Genomic DNA, 20,136 nt, shown 5'->3' with positions numbered 1-20,136 from the left:
CGCCATGCGGCGTGCTGCCTTCTGGCGTGAGGAGAGGAGGGATAGCATCTTGACGTCTTGAGGAAACCTGATCCTGACCAGGTATTGCAGGGCTAGGGCATTCCGGCGTCGATTGCGACTGATTAGCTTTGAGGAGGGAGAGTATGCCATCCAGCTTTTGCTCCAACTGCACAGCCTTTGATACTATGGGTGTGTTTCGTCTAGTTCTTCGGACTCTGGCTGACGGCCGGCATTCTTTATTTAGTCGATAACATCTAGCGCAGCTGTTTACTTCATGTCCACCAACCCAGTTTTAGCAACTTACCTTGCGCAGATACCCCCTGTCTTTGGAATGATACATTTGCATTTGGCTCGAGCACAGTTGGCACAGGCCCGGCCATATGGTGCTGGAACATAGGTAGTCGCGTTATCCATGGGAAGATACGAAGTTCGGTACGGTTTTTGATGATCCCGTTATCTTGAAGTCCGGTCAGACCTAATGCAAGCTCCGAACTTGATGGCTTAAGTGATAAGATGGATCATAAGTGGGAGTGAATATGAGGTTTGGAAGGGAAGATATGGCCATCGGTCGGAATTGGGCCGGATTTCGTCAATCCCGATGTAAGCACTAAGGTGATATACAACCCGTTGATTGGCTCACAAAACGAGGTCTGTTAGTGAATAGATGATTAAGTATTCACAGGGTAAGTAAAGAGATGCACCTTGCCTGAAAGTATGACGAGAGCAGTGCAGAACTGACCTATTAAGTACGGTTATACATTTCGATCGAGGCATTGTAGATTAGCCCTATATGGAGTAACTCTAGCTGACTACAGCAACACCACAAATATCTGCATAGGTTCACTCTGCCTACATAGACTTAGCCTTCCAGGACCCCGATCGTCACCTCTTAGCCGGATCATTCTCGGTCCACCTTTGGACGCAGCGGCTCGGAATGCCTCGCGCTCCATCATCATCAGCCCCCAGTCGCGCATTTCAGGCAAGCGAATCGCACCCATGACGTGGTAAATTTCGACAGATCCCGCTGATGACAACGCTCGTACTCAAACTCCTGCAAAATCCATCTCCAACTTATCAATGTCATGCACCAACCGAGCTTCTAAGGTCTGATTCTCCTCGTACTCCAGGAAGAGTGCAGTGAATGTGTTGATGTCCGTCACGCCCGGCAACAGCTGCGCGATATATCCCATTGTTGCTTCTTCCCTCCGACATTTTCTGTCTTGGTGATATCCTTGTGCAACGGCGTAATATCACCAACCAAATACTCGGCCATGTCGTGGACGAGGGCCGTTTGTATGGATCGGGAAGTATTGACCCGTGAGGCTAAGGAGGAGGGTCAGAGCATCACCATGATTGACATGCGATACATATGATTGGTAATTGATTCCCCGTTTTAATCCCGACTTGCTGCCAGCCTTCGCATTTCGTGGTCTTCAACCGTTCCATAGGTGGAGAAAGGGTAGGGGAGATGCTGAACCGGGTAGTGGTGGCTATTGGATGGTTGTCAACACTATGGTAGTTCTTAACTAGGTGAGGTTTCCACGACTTCGGGCGAATATACCATTCTCTGGTGTCCAGTCAGTCTCGGATCGGATGAAGGAGCCCATTTGTATTCTGGAGATCGAGCACTTGGCCAGAGGATGGCAATGGTGACAGGGGACAGGCACGAAACAGAATGAAGCAATTCTTTTTAATTGATATACTCATGCCACAAAGGAAAAAGATTTTAAGACTAAATGCTTTTCCGGCCACTGGGGCCAGATACTTCAAACTATTGGATTTCGGGTGGAATCTCCTGTTCCTTGCGTCGTCATGATCTGCAATAGAAACACTAGAAGATCAAGCTGAACGTGACTCTGCCAGGTCAAGGGCAAGGCTCATTTCATGTCAGGAGGTCGTCTGGTATGTACCTCAGCTGGCGCCACATTCCACACTCAGTACAAGTGGAGATATGTCTCTGATATGTCATCTTTTGTAGCCTAAAGCACTGGTCTATCATATTAGAGGTATGATCAACATTCATATTAATCTAGCCTCCTCCACATAGGCAACCAGTTGTACGTGTACTATTGAACCATTGATGCAGAACGGAGTTGTGCTCCCCTTACGTCAGGTATCATTGAGGTACAATCGATCATCCTATTTCGATCTTCCATAAGACTGACAATCACATATGCTCAAGCTCATCGACTATGAATGACTTGATCGCTTTCTTGTGGATTAACAGCTCGGGTGGTCCGATACTCATGGATTTGGTAGTTTTAGTACACAACTATACAACCCGTTGAACTTGTCTGAGCAGGTGTGCCCCTTGAATAAAGACTAAATCCCCCAGGGTCTGCGTCTCCTTCAATTTTGCAACCATGGGTGTCCTGTCGTGCTCGTGGCCTAGTCGAAAATTGCAGCAACGCCTTCTGCAATTCCGGTCGTCTGCCAGATTGGTTGTCTTTGTTGTGGTATTCGCAATATTTACAGTATGATGTTGGTCTCGGGACAAGTGGTAGGAGATACTCGCCAACTAACATCTTTTGAAGGATAACTTTCTCTATGGACTGGTACCACACGAACCGTATCATGCCTCTTCTCCATCGGTACCCTGACTCTCACAGATTATCCCTGTCATTCCGACAGCGTTACCCGAGCGAGGGATTATAGAAGGCAAAAATGGTCTGTTATTTACAGCTCTCTGGCTTTGTATCCAGAGCTAACATGCTCCTCCATGATAGATCAGCGGTGGGTATCGATTCTTGGGGCAGTATTCAGTGCGGCGACACTGGTCGTCTCGCGTGAGTATCATGGACCCATCCGTCTCGACCACTGACCGATCGCTTTCCTCGGCAGCTCTCACCTGGTTATTGATCGATCGGGTCGATTCCCTGCGATGGCCGTTCATGGTCGGTTTGATCGTCCTCACTGGCGCGACGGCTTTGCTCTGTGTCGGGACTCACATCGCGCTCTGGATCACCGGTCGCCTGCTGCAGGGTGCAGCCAGCGGGGTAGTGTGGACGGTAGGCACTACGCTCTTGCGAGAGAGCGTGGGGGAAGAAGGTCTCGGGCAAGCGTTTGGCTACATTGGACTGGGGATGATTCTTGGGGGGATCGCCGGTCCGCTGCTGGGCGGTGCACTGTATGAGCATGCCGGCTATTACGCGGTGTTCGGGCTGGCATTTGCGTTTCTCGGGCTCGACATGCTGTTCCGGATCATTCTGGTCGAGGCGAAGCCCGCACTGAACGGGTCCGAGTCCCGCGGCGAAGCACCGGAAGGGCAAGTGCCCGCGCATCCGACCCCGGGGGAAGATGCCAAGCCGCGGAGTCCCCAGGTCGATAATACGCGTGCATCCCAGACGCTGCCCCCAGACTCCGAAGCAGTCTCGGCTCTCTTGGCTTGTCCCCGCGTCTGGGTGGTTCTGTGGGGCTACATGGTGACTGCTATGATCATGACCGCGTTCGACAGCGTCCTGGCGCTGTTTGTCCGGGAGCGGTTTGGCTGGAACCAATCGGCTCAGGGGCTAGTGTTTCTGTCCCTATTTATCCCACAGCTGCTCAATCCGGTGGTTGGTATGATCCGCGACAGGTACACCCGGGCCGGCCGCTACATGGTGAGCGGGGCTTTTGCCATCGGCTGCCTGTCCTTGACCCTTCTGCGCCTCGTAGTGGGCGACTCTGTGGGATCCAAAGTACTTCTCTGTACGTTGCTCGCTGTCGTCGGTCTCTCTGTTACGTTCTCGATGACGCCGTTATTTGTGGAGATATCGGACATGGTGCGCGACATGGAGAAAAAGGATTCGGGGAGGCTGAACCAGGCAGCCGCGACGGCGTTGAGCTATGGGCTCATGAACTCATCTTGGTCTGCGGGATCTCTTGTTGGGCCATTTCTGGCCGGGTTTATCAAAGATGCTGCCGGCTGGAATACGATGGCTTGGGTGCTGGGACTGGTGGTTGGCGTGTCGGCTGTTTTGGTCCTATTGGTCATGGGAGAAAGCTGGCTGTTGCCCACCTGTCGGTCCGCAGCATTGTGCCAGAATGAAGTGATAGATGGGGTCCATGTTTAGGATTATTAGGATCATTGGGAGTAGGTTATACCGCGTGAAATAATACTGCCTGCTTATGGTATTGTCTGCGCTATATTGTCTGCCACGAAGGAGCCCCATTATCTTCTCCGCGTGAGCCTCAGCTTCATGGCAGCCCGGGTTAGCTAACGTCAGATGACATTCAAAGTATTCGCGGACACTCTGAGAGAGCCTTCTCAGGTCTTGCGGAAATAGACTAAGATATCCCTCTTCCACTTCGCTATTCACTTTGAACCAGAGATGGGCGCGCAACAATGGCAACCATACCGTGAGCGACTGAGTGACCGTCGTCTCGGAAAAGAAGTTGCAGCCGTTCCACGAGTGCCTCCTTAATCCTCTCGCGTTGCGAATGCTGTCTATGCCAGATGCCGCTTAGGAATTCCGCGGCGGCTGCGCAACGCTCTGAGAGGCCCTCTTCCTTGAACTCATAGCTTGCATCGAGACGGTGCACAGTGATATCCCCAAACCCATATTTTGTAAGGTACCCCATGGCCGAATGCAGAATATGTCCCTGGTGGCCAACAGGGACAGATCGAGCGACAGAAGCCAGAAGTCGCACCACTTCGTTATACGGCCCTCCCTGGACAATCACTATCTTCGAATTGGATCGATCTACTACACGGCTCATTTCCTGAATAGTTCTCTCCATATTCAACACATAATCCATCTGCCATAAGGCGAGCACGGTATGAAAGGTTCTCGGGGCAAACGGTAAGTCCTCAAGCGAAAGGTCGACGAATTGACTTTTGCGCCGTTGGAAACGTCCATCTGCCATTCGTCACCATCAAGCTCCAATAGAGCAGGGAAACTATTCAGAAGCCTTACCGAGTAGGTCCATTCCAATACACAAAACCTCTGGACTGTCGCCTATATCTTCAAACAACTTCTCCAGGTCTTTGCTCACCAGACGATCCGCAAAGAGATTTTCACGCTCCTGAAATTCCAATGGTTTGAGACATCTGGGTAAGGGATATGGCCCGAGAAGCGGTTCCCGTTCGACCTTTTTCGCCATCACGATATAGTGTGCTTCAGGAGCATGTTCCTGACTGGCCGGGGAGAAGAGGTAGGAAAGTGGTTCTGTTTCAATGATAAAGCCGGATTCTCGCAGAAGTTGACACCAGCGCTCCTCGGATAGGAATAAATCATTGACATAACTCCCCATCCACGGCTTATCTAGCATCCAAGCACAATCCCATGTGGGATCATAAGTCACCTTTTTTGGAACCAACGAGGTGCTGGGAGTCACTCCAAGAATGACATATCCCCCAACCTTGATCCACTGAGAGAACCGCATAACCATCGAGCACATATCACACGCAGACATTTGGAACAGAGATCGAATTGCAATGACTGCATCAAACAACGCTGGTGGCTGGTACGTCTTCATATCACCCACTTCAAATGTCCCCGAGACTTGGGACTTTGCAATTTTCACCATCTCTTCTGATATATCAATCCCGTGGACTTCATGGCCGGCAGAGGCAAGTATGTGAGACACAGGCCTGCCTGTTCCACAGCCCACGTCTAATGTTCTGCTTCGAGGGGGGATAGTTTTGGCCACAAGCTCAACAAACCTCTGCAGCTCCTTGTCCATCCCAAAGGCGGCCTCGTAACGGGCCCCCAGGCTGTTAAAGAGAATTTCTGCTTCCGCCGTCATGATTGAGGTCTTGTAATGTCGAATATAACTAAAATATCCAAGGAGATGGAGTAAAAGAGCTCTATACCACATGCGTTCCAGGATTGTTATAAAGCATTTGCCCTTGATGGAAGAAGAATGATAGTCAATAAGTAATCAGTCTCTGCTTAGATGGCAACGTTACACCGCTCTGCGTCTTAGCATTCAGCTGCGCCACTTGCTAATGGACATACCTTGCGGGATAAAGTATCTGCAGCTTGACAAGTGATCAGTCGTAGAAAATCATGTTAGATGACGTGTACCTACAGACACGATCTGCAGGGTAGAATAGCGGTCTGGTCGTCTAAGGCGACTGATACCTGCCTTGGGAATAAGATGGATCATCGTCTCAAGAGAGCATTCTACAATGCACCAATATTGTCTCTATCTCACGGCCTTGGACTAAGTATCTGCGCTGTGACCACTCCCAAACCTGTCAACATGCATCCGATCAACAATGGACTTTAGCAATTGTTTCCGGTTGCGATGAAGCAATTCGCCAAGCCCTGACTGACGGTCTGCTGGTTTCTGTTTGTCTATTAAGGAGTGCTTGCTACAGTTCTACTACTAGTCTATTAAAGTTTGTGTATACCTCATCGGAATCGCAGATATATATCTCTGAAAACGTTGATGGTTCTATCACACCATTCACATACTCCTAACATTATATGCAAAAGTATGATGATTCTATAAAAAACGACTAAAGAACTTGGACAACTATGGATAGACCACCTAATATTTAGTATGGACCTTGGTCTTACACACCCTAATCAGGCCGGTGACAGTTGACAGTCATGTGACACGCACGAATCTGCACACTCAGCTGAGGATGAAAAACAAATACAATTTGATGGTAGAAATCAAGTATGAACTCATCCGGATTCTACCCCCTAATCATACATCATCAGATCAGATCGTTCCGTCGAAGGTCAAATGACTCCTTTACTGGCGAAATATCAACCGGTCAAGTTATTGAGGCCCGCATTGCCAGCGTTGCGGTTGACTGCAACGACGCGCGGAGGCCAAGACTGACACTGTCCAGGCACGGAAGCCAGCAAACATCATCTCTAGCTAGTCAGGAACTGGATTCTGATACGCCAATTCAAAGAGGATGTTCTACTCCGTACTCCAGACACGAACAGATAACCACGTGACTGACGCGCTGGACATGTTGATTGTGAATACAACTGGGACTGAGCAGGATTAGTCTCGTATAAAAATCGATGCTCAGAAATCAGAATTCCTGATCTCAGCATTGTCCCGAGTGCGTTCTTGCAATCCGAGCATTTCCAGAGGCTATAGTGGATAGCTCAAAATCGCCTCTCCCGAGATCCCGCCGCCAAAATGGCGCGCTTGGATCAACTTCCGCCAGAAATTCTGATGACGATATTGGATGAGCTGCGTATTTCGGAGCTTGCGGCCGTGATCCGGGTCAACCGACAGTTTTTCAATCTCGGCATTCGACGCCTCTGGCAAGCACAGAGAGACATCTATCTCGCCAAAGTCCCAAAGGATCGGCGTAGGGTGTACACTCCCCTGATCCAGGAACTCGACCTGGACGGAGACCCCAAAGCCCTTTACGAGGAGTTCAAAGATCTTGAGTTCGATAATGTAAAAGAGCTCTCGGTCACGCTGAAGGAGGATTTCGAGACTATCGACGACTGCAAGTATCTAACACACTTCATCAATCCTGGGCTTCGACTGCTGGACTTGGGGGGAAGCATTAGTGCGGACTTCCTTCGCGACGTGCGAAATCAATGTCCTAAGCTACGGACGGTCAGTCTCTGGCGCTGTGGACTTTGCGTCACGCCGGCCGATTTGCTTACATTTTTGAGGGGTCTCCCCTATTTGAAGAGCCTGCACATCACTGAACTGGAGGACCACATGATAACAGATTCCGAAGTCATTGAATTCCTGGCCACATCTTCAACACTTGAGCGGTTGGATCTGGAACAGATTACTCCCGAGTTCTTATGGGATGCGTTGTCAATTGAAGCCCCTTTCCCACAGCTGAATAGATTGGACATTGATATCCATCACGACGCAGTGCCGCCGATCGCTAAGCTGTTCGGCTCGGTCATACAGCTCCGCGTGACGCTGAGAGCCATAGAGGACTGGTTTACTCGGGAAACAGTCAGAATACGACCCCTCTCGGAACTGACGGAACTGCGAACCCTAGAGATCTCTTTCCATGGCGAGATGATCCTAGTACCAGAAGACCTCGTCACTCTGAGGAGTCTCCGCAATCTGGCAAGTCTGAGTCTACATGGATTAAGCGAGGTTCACCTTGGAGCTGCTGAGTTCAGTGATGATCACTTCCACCGTCTAGTGAGTGGCCTACAGGATCTCGTCACCCTGTCCCTTCACCCCTATCCCAGTAAAGTCACATCAGCCTCCCTCGCAGCTTTGGCGAAATGCTGTCCACATCTCGAGACCTGTTTTATCGGTGGGGAGTTCAATGTACTAGGGCTGCAGGATTACGAAGCGCCTTTGTTTCCAAGGCTTGCGTCATTTCGAGTGAGATGCTTCCTGGATCCCGACGAGTATGATGGTGACCCTGTCGAAGTGATTGAGCGGCGGGCAGGGGAGCATGTCCAGCAGCTCGAGAGGCACTTTCCCAAGGCAGACATCCAGGTTCTGCAAGGTTGGTTTTCTGACCCGGGGTCATTCACTTCTACGGTGATACGGCTATTAAGACCGAAAAATGAGCGGGATTTTGGGCCTTCCTGACCCAATCATTCACTTTATCTCTTTTATTGGCAACTTTACGACAAGCATAGATTCCGGAGTGCATTAACTTTGGACATAACCTCTTTCAAGAATATGGAAATGGCTCCATTCCAACTAGTACCCAGTAATTGAATGAACAGCAACTGAACTCATGTAATGTACAAGCTTTTGCCATACACTCCAAAAACAGATAATCGACAGAATCCGCCCGAATCCAAAGAAAGGCATGACCGACATGACAAAAAGGAAATCTTGGTGTCCAATTGAAATTGGCTGGTATCCATCTATCGAAACGACGTCGCTATACAATAAGGTACGAAAAAGGGAAATATATACAGTGAACGGAGGCCGGCCAAAACGAGGGCAACCGGCGAAATATTATGTCGAGGATCAATTATAAACAGCGACCGTGTTCTTTTTTCGTCGAACAGTCAGTTTTACTGACAGCGGCGGTAATTGGAAGCGTCCCCATCCTACCCCTGTTAGCGTTTCTTCATCATAAATGAAACTGCGAAAGACTTACTGTGAATTTTAGGACGGGTAGCAAAGGGTTTAATTTCGTATTTGAGGAGCATCTCGGCGATAAGCAGCTTAAAGATATGTGCGAAGAGCCACCGGCCGGGACATTGTCGGCGGCCGTGGCCGAAGACGAGGTACGTGTCGCTGGTGTTGGTCATCAGGTTCTGGCGTCGTTCCTGGGGGGTGGAGTTTTCCTTGTAGAAGCGGTAGGGGTTGTATTCGTTGGGGTTAGGGTAGAGGTCGCTGTCGCGGTGGACGGCGTACTGGGGGATACCGATTTTGGTGCCGTAGGGAAGGTAGACACCATTGGGGAGGACGGCGCCTTCTGGTGCGACGACCTGGGAATATCACGTTAGCGTGTGTCACGTCATGTAAACAGGAATGAAGAATACCTTTCTGGTGGGTGAGACGGCATTGACGCCGTTGAAGCGAAGGGACTCTTTGATGGCACTCTCTAACAGACTGGCCCGTTCCAGGTCGGCGGCAGACCATGAGCCGTCTGAGGTGGTGGCGATCTGCTCGATTTCCGCTTGGAGCATATCCATGAACCCCTCTTCGGTGGGATAGCTCAGGATGTCGAGAAGGGCGCTGGTGGCGGAGATACCGCTTGTATGGACACCGGGGAAGTTGATCATGAAGATTCGGTAGGCCAGCCACATGGTCTCGAGTTCGACAGGCCACTTGCTGCGCAGGCCAGCTTGGATGAGCAAGTCGAGGAGGCTCCCCTTGAGGATGTCAGCCATATCAAATAAAGTCAGTTCTAAGGGACGTACGTTTGTCCTGAGTCTTTCCTGGAGAGAGTGCGAGTTATAGGCCTCTTTCTGCTCCTTGATCTTGGCCTCGATGATAGGCTTCATACGCTTGTGGAACACTCGTTCTTGCCATCGGTTCGCGAGTCCTACGATCGGACCGATAATGCTGTTGCCGTTAGAAGTGCTATCAACTCAAGACGCGGGACGTACGGATGAAAGAATGAAGGAAAGGCCTTGATGACATTGGCCCCAAAGACAATGGCATTGGAGCAGTTGGTCATGGCGTTGAGTAGACTGATATCATGGCTTCGGCCGGGCCCGATTGCCAGCACATTGACCATCCGAGCCGCGGCCTTTTCCATAAAAGAGTACAGGGGAACCTCAACCCAGTTGTCCGTGTCCTCGCCCCAGATATCCGAGAGGCAGGATCGCGCCTCCTCAGCCAGGGACTCGGCGACGGCTTTGGATTTGAGGGTGTCGGTCAGGTCCTTGCTGACCAACTTGACAAAGAACTCATATCGCTCGGCAAAGGCAAGTGGCCAACTGGTGTACTTGAGCTGGAAGAAGTCGCTAATGTGAGCCTTGAAGCTATAATCGGATTCCTTGGCGAAGAGAACGGCATTGGTGTGCTCTTTGGGAAGAATGACTTCATCGCCCTCATTGACACTAGGCATCACAAAGGGTTCCTGATTCTTGGAGTACTGCAAAATAAGTTAACAATCAAGACCAACGTGGGCATATATCCTGCGCCATAGTACGCATGAAATAAACCAACCTGTTCGTATCCCTCTTGGATAAAACCGATGGGGTTGACGCCGAGGAAGCGCTCAGCAGCGCGGCCAAAGAAGCCCTTCTTGCTCAGGACCCATGGGATGTTCTTGGGCACCGGTGATGTCTCAAAGAGCTTGACAATGAGACACAAGAGCATGCACAGCACACCTGTGGCGGACAAGGTGGAGGCGTTGATGTCGAGCAGCATGGTTGCTGTCACATACCGGAAAAGGAAATAAACGATAGTTAGGGTGGAAGATCTGTGAACGAATGTCGATCCCTGTCAAGGATGATCGCCCCCGGTTGGACGTGGGCCTTAGAGGGCTCAAATACCCCGAGTAAACTTCAGCATCGTCGTGGAGAGATCGGATATCTGGTAAATTATTGTGGATTTTGGTACAAACGACAAAAGAACGACGGTCGAAGCAAAAGGAAGGAGTGGATGGATGCTATGATGGCGGGGATCCGAGCAGGGATAATTCATTGCCAGGAGGAGTAGTAGATATGGTTCCTAGTTAGTGCCGTTAATTGATTAGATATTATTCGGCACCGCCTGGATATGACCTTGGCCCGGCTGTTGCGGACGACACGATCACAAGAGCCCGAAGAGAACTTCAACGGGTAGGCCAATCAGGGCCGGAATCGAAGTCGTCCAGCTGGGTCCGTGAGTGATTAAATGGGCTCGAGACAGGTCTACGTAACAATATTAGATCGAGTTCAGTCCGGGAACAAGCCATGCCATCTCCCGGGAACGCCACGTTACATGGCAGGCGACAACCTTAAGAGGTTTAGGTACAGCTTGAGAGCTGTGCCCGTGGAACCGAACGGCCCATTACTGCGCAGTCGTGTGGGATGTTTTAATTGATGCGCGATTGTCGATGCGTTATCGGAGAATTGTTTCGTGTGCGGGTTGTTGTATCAGCAAGAACATTCAATCGAGACGCCCCCGACACACTGGGGATCGGCTGCACGAACGGGATTAATATCCAGAAGGCTGCAGAAAAATGGGCGTGCAGAATGGAGAATCGGCATAGGGGAAAGGGATCCCTGTGGTGATTACAGGGGGGTGGAAACTTAAGCATGCTACATTATATGAAAGGGGTTTAGGGTGACAAATTTCATTTCCACACGTCCGGTTTAGAGCAAGTTTACGGCACAATTACAGTTCTGACCTTGGTTGATAGTGTCGATAGTGCCCACTAGTCTGTCCTAGTCACTTCCATTTGGCCCAATTTTTAGCGAGGATTCTGGCAAGCTCCACTCGGGCTGGTCCCGCAAAGCCAGTTATATCCTTCATCACAGCAAGCATGGCCAATCGGACTCGGCAGCAACCGCACTCCTGGAATTCCAAGGTTTTGGGCAGACGGCCTGAAAATAGAGTCAAGGGATACGATAGGCTGAGAGGGAGCCAGAAGAATGCCACAATGGCTTCCTGACTCCTGAGAACGGAGGACTCATCACTTATCAAAAATAGGCTGAAATTTTATGCGCACTGAATAACCGTCTGTCTTACATCTAAATAAATCCTAAGGTCATCTGTCAGTCAGCAGTCTATCAGACACTAAAACTAGGCCACGCGAGAGTGGGTTGAGGAAATCTCCGACAATCGATGACACCAGGACTGTTGAAAGACTGATCAGCACTAAAGATGCAATCATACAATTGTCACGTTGGCTGGTTGATCCTTATCTTTGCCAGGACCCTGATGTACAGCATCTGATGAGCAGTCGTACTACCTTACTGGTTAGACTGACATTCTGACAGTCCTGGTTTTGAGGTGAGGAGAAAGTAACCCAAATCGATGACTAATCCTTGCATGATTGACTCAGCTGGCTCCAGAGAACTCGTATCAGTCAAGCCACTGTCCTTGCATTGGAGTGAGAGATTACCTATCCAGCTGCGGCGGACAAAGTCCGTATCTGAGTGCCATGTCAGTGCGCAAGCATGACAATCTGATCCATATGCGGATGCCATGACTCGCGAGCTTCTCTTGGCCCTCCAGCAACAACTCGTTTAGGTTCATAGGATGTGTGAAAGAGCATATGGACCTGGACTCGAGCCTTCTCTTGCTCACATTCCTGGGTTTGAAGTTGAAACAGGGGTTTCTGACTGGTCATTTGGCGCATGCCCAGAGCAAAATCCCTCATGGCAGCGTATACATCCGTTTCCTACAATAACGGTACTGTCCTTGGCTATCCATCTGGCCGTGACGTTGTCATTCAGTCTAGCACCTCTAAAACAATAGTCTCCGTCGCTACTTCCCAACGCTGACATCGGCGTCAGATTCCTGACGGAGCGTCAAAAGCCGAACTACCCCCTGTTTTTGCTAGACATGGTGATTACTAGTGACGGCTTATTTGGCCAATCAGCGCCTCTCATTCGAGCCAAGAGCTTTATAATCCGCATCGGGCTTAGTGTACCTGCCTGATTGATCTTATAGCCAATCATATCCAACTCCCGCAGACCCCTTGTCCCAAAAGGATCGCACCCAGAATATGGGGACACCAGAGATAGCCCGCATCAACCCCCCCGTATACCACGCTGGGAAGTTGGTCATCGCAATCTCTCCCACATTGCCAAGTCGACCCTACGATAGTAATTGATTTAAGTAGTAACTGTGCCTGCGGTGGGCCCCTTGGCATTATGCGCATACTGCTGTTCCCCTCCTATCTTGGTCAACCCACACCCCTTCAATAGTGGGTTTGCCTTATTCCCGTTCCTATGAGAGATCACACCTACCAAATCAGATGCCTGGTCGTCGCGGCCCTTGTCCACTCAATCTGATTCCTGGCCCAGTCGCGAAATGGAAGCTATTCACTTTCAGGAGATGATTGACACCCTTGCAATCTGATCAATTGTTATTGCATTTTCATACCACTGCAGCCCCAGGCCCACGCGATGCTTTTGTTGGTCTCTTCTCCCGCAGTAGTTGCCTTTCCACTCCGCAGGCCCTTTCCCTCTTGATACTTCGCCTCTGCTTCTTACTTAGTTGTAAGGCATGATCATCTTTAAGGTGGCTGCGGTGCCCGTTGAAAAGGCAGGCCGGGCTCTTTCAGGCCAGTAGCCATTGGCACCATCTTGCTATGCCTGTTCAGAGGCTACTCCGAAGGTCACCGCTCCAATGCACCAAATGTAGTGAGCGACAGATGGAGGTATGTTCAGGTCTCCATGCCCCATCCCCTTGGTCCTATTATGGCTGCTTACCACGAGCTGCGCTCTAGTGTTCAAAGACTCGCCCTCAGTGCGACGGATGCAGGCGTCATCGCCTATCCGGTCGTTACGGTAATTCGGTTTCCTCGAAACAACTCCGGCCACGCTCCGGTGTTCGAGCCTCCAAAGCCACCCCGTCCAAGGCGAAAGCTTCTTCTTCCTCTGACGACTCGTCCTCGTCCTCGTGCTCGTACTCCTCGCCTTCCCCTCCTGCCCAACAATATCCTCCTTCTGCCCTCAGCCCCTCCACATCCCAGTCCCCTGAGTCCAATATCTCCGAGGTCGAGCAGGATGACAAGATCCGGGACTTGGAGGCTCCAGCTGGCAAAGCGTCTGAGGACCTGAACGCCAAAGATCAACGCCTATTAGACAACTGGTGTAACTCGACGGAACAATCCCTCGTGCACAGCAAAAGCAAGGACCACCCATGGCAAACCGTCATCCGGCGCGAGACATCCCAACACCCTGCTTTGAGGCATAGCACGCTGGCTCTGTCCGCCATAGAACTCGCGTCAACCAGTGAGGCTGGTACTCCGCAACGCCAGCGTCACTTGCAGGCGGCCGAAAGTCACTACACACAAGCGACGGAGAAGCTACCGAGCATCCTAGAAACCCCTACAGCATCCGGGCCAAACGCAGCATTCTCCACTGCGAGTATTCTTTTCATGTGCGACCTGGCGTCCTCTGCGCTGGCCGGAGAGGGCTCCAAGTCCGTTCTCCCGTCACCCGACAACCAAACATCCACTTCTCAAGAGAGTCATGACACATCACCCTCCTCCTCTCCGTCCCTGCAGAAGCTCCTCGACCTCTTCGACACTATCAGAGCCTTACTCCCCAGTCCCGACACCCTAAACAAGGTCGAAAAAGGCCCCCTCAGAGACCTTTTCACCCAGGGAGACCCATACCACCAACTACCCAACACCTACACCCTCACCATCCTCTCCATGAAGAACCTGAACGCGCTCAGCGCAGAAAAGAATCCCGCGCACGAGACGGCCGTCTACAACGACACCATCGCAAACCTGGACAACTCGCTCGAAATGCTCACCAAAGGCGGCGATCCGACGACCATCGCCCTGCGCTGGATGTTCCGCATCCCCAGTCGCTATCTGGATCTCGTCCGGGAGGAAAAACCACTGGCGCTCATCATCTTCGCCCATTACTGTGCGGTGTTGCACCACCTGCGCGACCGGTGGTGGATGGGTGACTTGGGGGCGCGGTTGTTGAAGGAGATCTGTCGACTACTGGGGCCGGAGCGGATGGGCTCGATTTTATGGGCAACGGATATTGTAGGCATCCAGACATAATATTAGGCATTTGCGGTGTCTCGCTTATTAGCGATATGATTTATTTGCGTGTCGAGAGGAAGATTCGTCAGTTGGTCGTCGATGATACCCAGTAACAATAATCAGAATGCATCTTTCTTATCTTCTTTCTTGGTAAACGATGTTAAGCAACTAATCGTATTCTGTCGCATATGCAGCCTTTTTCTTTAGGGGACGTGCCATATCGCTTTCGTCTGGCCGAAAAGACGGAAGGATAGGCTTGCGGAGGTTGGATTTTGCACAAATATCAAAGCAAAGTATTTTGCAGACTCTGTTTGCCTGGCGCGCTGTCTCGCCTCGAAATGAAATGAGGTCAAGCATATTCTTTCGGAAAGGAGTCATTGAGTAGTCATAGTGTTGGTCTTACAGCAGATATCAATCTATATATATTTCCTTGCACTGGTGTGATAGAGACTGGCTGAGTTGGAGTGGTAAATATATATCACTCTCTGTTTCACTCATGATGAATGAACTATATCTTATGTTCCTTTTAAAAAGACTCGTAGAAAACGCTTACATTGATTACGATACTTCCAAATCTCATTTTCTGAATGGCAATAGATTTGATCAGACTAACCTGGTGTGGACCATACAGCTCCTTGTTTTGCTCAGCGGAAGCCTTGGGCGTGTACCTAGTTTCCTTTATTTATACTTATGACCTAATTGACTCTGTAACCTCGTCATCTGTTGCATTGTACCTGAGAAGTCACAGAACTGTGAGATGTCCATTTGCAGTATGTTTGCTTGGCAGCTCTTAGGGGTCATCGTTCCTCTAGCTAACATGCCTTTTATCCTCAACAGGTTGCACAACTCTCCCCGCCCAAACGAAAGAGTAGGCGACATCCAATGTCAGAGCTGAAGTTCGGATTCGAAAAGACATTACATCTCATGGCAAGGGGTGGGAAACATGGCGACATACCAGACAGGCTCTCACTGCCAGAGTAGTAGCCGGCATAACCGCCACCCCCATGTGGAGGGAGTCCAACCGCGTCTATATTGACCTGAATGGAGCAGTATGGGAGAGACTCCGACACTACTATCAAAGAGAAAGTATTCATAAAAAGGATACAAGGCCGGAACAAAGCCGAAAGCCCGATTCAAGAAGCTTTCCTATAACGGCAATGGTCGACCGGAAGCCGATTCTTGGTGCTTTATGGCTCAGCATGGAGGTCGATTCGAATCGTACGTGCTTAGGGAGTTCATCGGACATTGGTATGGATCAGACCACCCTTATAAACTCTACATCGTTCCTGATTTGTTGTCGCGTCATCCTCAAGACCAGTATTCGTCTCCTGGAAGATGTGCTCAATTGTCGGAGACGAAAGGCTGTCCTCAGTGAGATACTCATGTATCTTCTGAATGGTAGGGAAATATAGAACCCCCTAGAGCAAGACCTTGCAACTGATAATCCAAGAACTAACTACTTGGATTATGTATGAAACGAAGCTGAAGTTAGCAGTGAATAGACAACCAGGTCAGATAAAGAAGTGAATGTCAATTAATTCTTCATCTATGTCTCACCTACATGGATTTCATTCTCTATGCGCTAACAAACACATCTCTCATTATCAATCGCTTAACATCCTTAGATCAACACTACTCTCAGAACTGGAAGCAATCCTAGACCAGTACATCATTCATCTCATTTCAACGTTTACTCGTCTCCTCATCTTAATGAAGTCTTTTACTACTCGTCGTCATCCTACTACATTTCTCTAGTCGCATACCTGATATCGCTCCTTCCTCACAGACCTTAATCTACGACGACACGCTGATAAAATCGGCGAGTCCCAACTACATACATCTACCTTCTGCTGTCATAGCCGGACCTTCAACATAAGGCTTACTGCAGCAGTTCCTAACCTCTCATCTTTGACTTCTCATCACCCATCTCATTGCTATCTTCGAGCCAGCAATCAATATGAACCTTCTTGATCTACCCACTGAGGTGCTTGTCATAATAGCAGAAACCCTCCAGAACGCCCATGACATCAACACTCTCGCACGGACAAACCGCGCTCTGTACTCCTGTATCAACTACGTTCTCTACAAGTCCGATGTGCAGAATGGAAACGGAAGAGCTCTGATCTGGGCTGCAGAACGCAACAGGCCAGCGACCGCGAAGAAATCCCTCCAGGCAGGCGTTAAGAAAACGAAGCAATGGCATCGGAAGCCTCTAGTTGCTGCGTTAAAACGTGGCCACCAAGCAGTGATGCGACTTTTATTGGACGAAGGCGTTGATCCGGACGAGATACTTTTCGAAGGCTCTCGCATGGAAACGACCGCGTTATACATGGCGGCTGCCAATGGCTATGATGCTATTGTCAAGCTATTGATTGAAAAGGGCGCGAGTGTTAATCTGAAGAAGGCACCTGGACACCCTTTGGTGATTGCTGCGTCCAACAACAGGAAAACTGTGGTCAGACTTCTACTCGAAAAAGGTGCAGATCCTAACGCCGTGCGAGGTTATAAAGAGACAGCTCTCCACATTGCAGTGATGAGGGGGAACAGTGACATTGTCAGCATGCTTCTGAACAAGGGTGCGCATACAGAACTGGGCGATGACTGTCGCAATACTCCTCTTCATACAGCAATAATGAAAAAACACTGGAAAATCACCCAGCTCTTACTAGAAGGAGGAGCAGATGTGGGATCCCGAGACTCTTATGGACGCACCGCGCTGGACTTAGCCATGACACACAGCTCTCAGCGATCGCTGTTTTTGTTTCTGAAGCATGTGAAATTAAATGCTCAGAATTGCCAGAGTCTGCATACTGCCATATCTATGAACAAGACTGCTGTTGTCCGGTTTCTTCTCGAAAATGGCGCCGACATCAACCGCAAAGATTCAGAGGGCCAAACCCCTTTGCTCTATGCTATGCTGGAGGCATATGACCATCTCGTCGAACTTTTGTTGCTTTACGATGTCGACCCTGACGCAGAAAGATACGACGGGCTGACACCGTTGAAGTTAGCCAATGAAATAAACAGGGAAGATTGGGCGCAAAAACTAAGGGCAAAGCGTGATAAACACAAGTTATCGCGCCCATAACCAACATTTGATTACTACTTGATATCGAGACTGCTTGCCCTGAAGAAGGACAATCATACGTGCCTTAATCAGAGATTTCATCTATCGGACTTGCAGCCTTCTCTCTTTGGACTTTCTCAGGACATCTTTCCATGATATGTTTGTTATTTATCTACGAAGAAGGGAAATTCGTGGTTCCTCTCTACGGCTGAGAACTCCCCGGTGCAGTGAGAAAAGAATCCAGTCATTTCCTTGCTAATTTACTACCAATTTGTTTGTAACCAAAGCACACTGGCTATTCGCTGAATCGAGCGCATCTTCAAGTCAATAGCAGCCTTCCAAGAAAATGACGCAGTTGGTTCTGCATTGTAAGTTTGTAGTCCGCTGGACTGGAACATAGTCTTGGGTGTAAACAATGCGGGGTTTATAACGGCATTTTGGCTTATTTGACGAATTGCTATCCTGACCGAATAACATCCTTCGTCTGGTAGTCCTACATGGGAGTGCTGCATGATACCATGATCTGCGGAAAAGCACGCCATACCGAAGGTTTGTCCGCAATCGAACAACAAGCGAAGATAAATACCCTCATGATCTCTTTCCCCAACGTAGCCATGCAAGCCAAAGCCCAACAGCAGCCAGAAAGAAATATTCTGATTGAACTTTCGGAAATGGCACAAGCAAACGTCCCGGCAACAGACCCCGCAGTCTACGACGCTTACAGAGAGAAATGGTCTACTCTCCCCGACGCCGCAGACGCATGGCTCGCACGAGCACGTGAAGTAGCTGAAGTTCTTGCCCAGGATGCAGCCCAGAGAGATCAAGACAACAAATCTCCTCGTGCAGAGGTCGCATTACTGAAGCATTCCGGTCTGTTGAAGCTTCTCGGTCCGAAGAAGTATGGCGGCGGAGAACAGCCGTGGCATGTGGGCTACAAGGCCATCCGAGAAGTGGCCAAGGGTGACGGGTGCGTATCAACAGTCAACATGTGAACAGCGGCTAACTGTATTTCAGGTCTATTGGCATGCTCCTCGGGTATCATCTCCTCTGGTCGACGACCGCCAATGTGGTTGGAACGGCTGAGCAAGCCGACCGTCTACAGGAACTGATCATCACGAAGAACCTCTTCGTCGGAGGAGCAGTTAATCCTCGGGACAATGACCTGAAGATAACGGCTGAGGGTGACTCGATTGTCTTCAACGGATTCAAGCATTTCAATACAGGTGGTGTGGTGTCCGATCTTACAGTCCTTGAAGGCGTGCTGGACGGGACCCAGGATCATATATTTGCCATTGTCGAAACAAATCAACCTGGCATTCAGTTCGCGCATAACTGGCACAATATTGGTCTGCGGTTGACGGAATCCGGAAGCGTCAAGATTGAGAATGTGCGTGCATCTTGGACTGATGCACTAGGATGGGACGCAACGAGCAGAAGACCACTTGCAGAGGTTCTCACCATTCCTTTTGCCTCTTTGTTTCTGCCTACGTAAGTGCTACACGGCTTCTTCCGCACGGTCTGTACTGATTATGTCAGGATTCAACTGGTCTTCAGCAACTTCTACCTGGGCATCGCCATCGGCGCCCTCGAATTCGCGGCGAAGTATACTACCACGTCCACACGCGCCTGGCCCTACGGTGGGGACAACAAAGAGGCAGCCACTGACGAGTTCTACATCCTCGAGCGGTACGGGAACTTCTTTGCACACCTCCGTGCTGCAGAAGCACTGGCCGACAGAGCCGGCGATCGAATCTCAGCGCTGTATGAGCGTCATTCAGGCGATCGGTCCAAGGTGACTGCCGAGGAGAGAGGGGAGGTGGCGGAATGGGTCGCAAGTGTAAAGGTGGTCACTACTGATGTTGGACTCAGAGTCACGTCCGGCATATTCGAGGTGACTGGTGCTAGAGCGACATCCCTGAAGGTCGGACTGGACAGATTCTGGAGGGATATCAGGACGCACACCTTGCATGACCCCGTTGCGTACAAGAACCGGGAGCTGGGTAGATATGTGCTCTTGAATGAGCACCCCGAGCCTACATGGTATACCTAAGCC

General features: G+C 50.1%; 6 protein-coding genes across 6 annotated transcripts; 4 read left to right on the top strand and 2 right to left on the bottom strand.

The window, feature by feature from the left end:
- Window positions 1-2,795: 2,795 nt before the first annotated feature.
- On the top strand, window positions 2,796-4,052 carry ALT_9569 (MFS transporter; the record flags this gene model as incomplete). Its single annotated transcript, XM_033560031.2, has 1 exon — window positions 2,796-4,052. One exon carries the CDS (start codon window positions 2,796-2,798, stop codon window positions 4,050-4,052), a length of 1,257 nt encoding a protein of 418 aa, XP_033415922.2.
- Window positions 4,053-4,290: 238 nt separating this feature from the next.
- On the bottom strand, window positions 4,291-5,727 carry ALT_9568 (phosphoethanolamine N-methyltransferase; the record flags this gene model as incomplete). The annotated part of the gene is made up of 2 exons (XM_033560030.1): window positions 4,291-4,838; window positions 4,896-5,727. 2 exons carry the CDS (start codon window positions 5,725-5,727, stop codon window positions 4,291-4,293), a joined length of 1,380 nt encoding a protein of 459 aa, XP_033415921.1.
- A 1,362-nt stretch (window positions 5,728-7,089) lies between these two features.
- Window positions 7,090-8,475, top strand: ALT_9567 (uncharacterized protein; the record flags this gene model as incomplete). Its single annotated transcript, XM_033560029.2, has 1 exon — window positions 7,090-8,475. The coding sequence occupies one exon, from the start codon at window positions 7,090-7,092 to the stop codon at window positions 8,473-8,475; it is 1,386 nt and encodes a 461-aa protein (XP_033415920.2).
- A 390-nt stretch (window positions 8,476-8,865) lies between these two features.
- ALT_9566 (cytochrome P450) lies at window positions 8,866-10,725 on the bottom strand (the record flags this gene model as incomplete). Its single annotated transcript, XM_033560028.2, has 6 exons — window positions 8,866-8,948; window positions 8,999-9,332; window positions 9,387-9,719; window positions 9,768-9,912; window positions 9,957-10,447; window positions 10,522-10,725. 6 exons carry the CDS (start codon window positions 10,723-10,725, stop codon window positions 8,866-8,868), a joined length of 1,590 nt encoding a protein of 529 aa, XP_033415919.2.
- A 6,248-nt stretch (window positions 10,726-16,973) lies between these two features.
- On the top strand, window positions 16,974-18,104 carry ALT_9565 (ankyrin repeat domain-containing protein; the record flags this gene model as incomplete). The annotated part of the gene is made up of 1 exon (XM_033560026.2): window positions 16,974-18,104. The coding sequence occupies one exon, from the start codon at window positions 16,974-16,976 to the stop codon at window positions 18,102-18,104; it is 1,131 nt and encodes a 376-aa protein (XP_033415917.2).
- Window positions 18,105-18,601: 497 nt separating this feature from the next.
- ALT_9564 (thermophilic desulfurizing enzyme family protein) lies at window positions 18,602-20,133 on the top strand (the record flags this gene model as incomplete). Its single annotated transcript, XM_033560025.2, has 3 exons — window positions 18,602-19,050; window positions 19,098-19,571; window positions 19,620-20,133. The coding sequence occupies 3 exons, from the start codon at window positions 18,602-18,604 to the stop codon at window positions 20,131-20,133; spliced, it is 1,437 nt and encodes a 478-aa protein (XP_033415916.2).
- Between the last annotated feature and the right edge of the window lie 3 nt (window positions 20,134-20,136).

Source organism: Aspergillus lentulus (genome assembly GCF_001445615.1).
Source record: "Aspergillus lentulus DNA, contig: Alt17, strain: IFM 54703, whole genome shotgun sequence".
Taxonomy (NCBI): Eukaryota; Fungi; Ascomycota; class Eurotiomycetes; order Eurotiales; family Aspergillaceae; genus Aspergillus; species Aspergillus lentulus.
The sequence above is the reverse complement of the archived record's forward strand: the minus strand, read 5'-3'. Positions and strand labels throughout refer to the sequence as shown.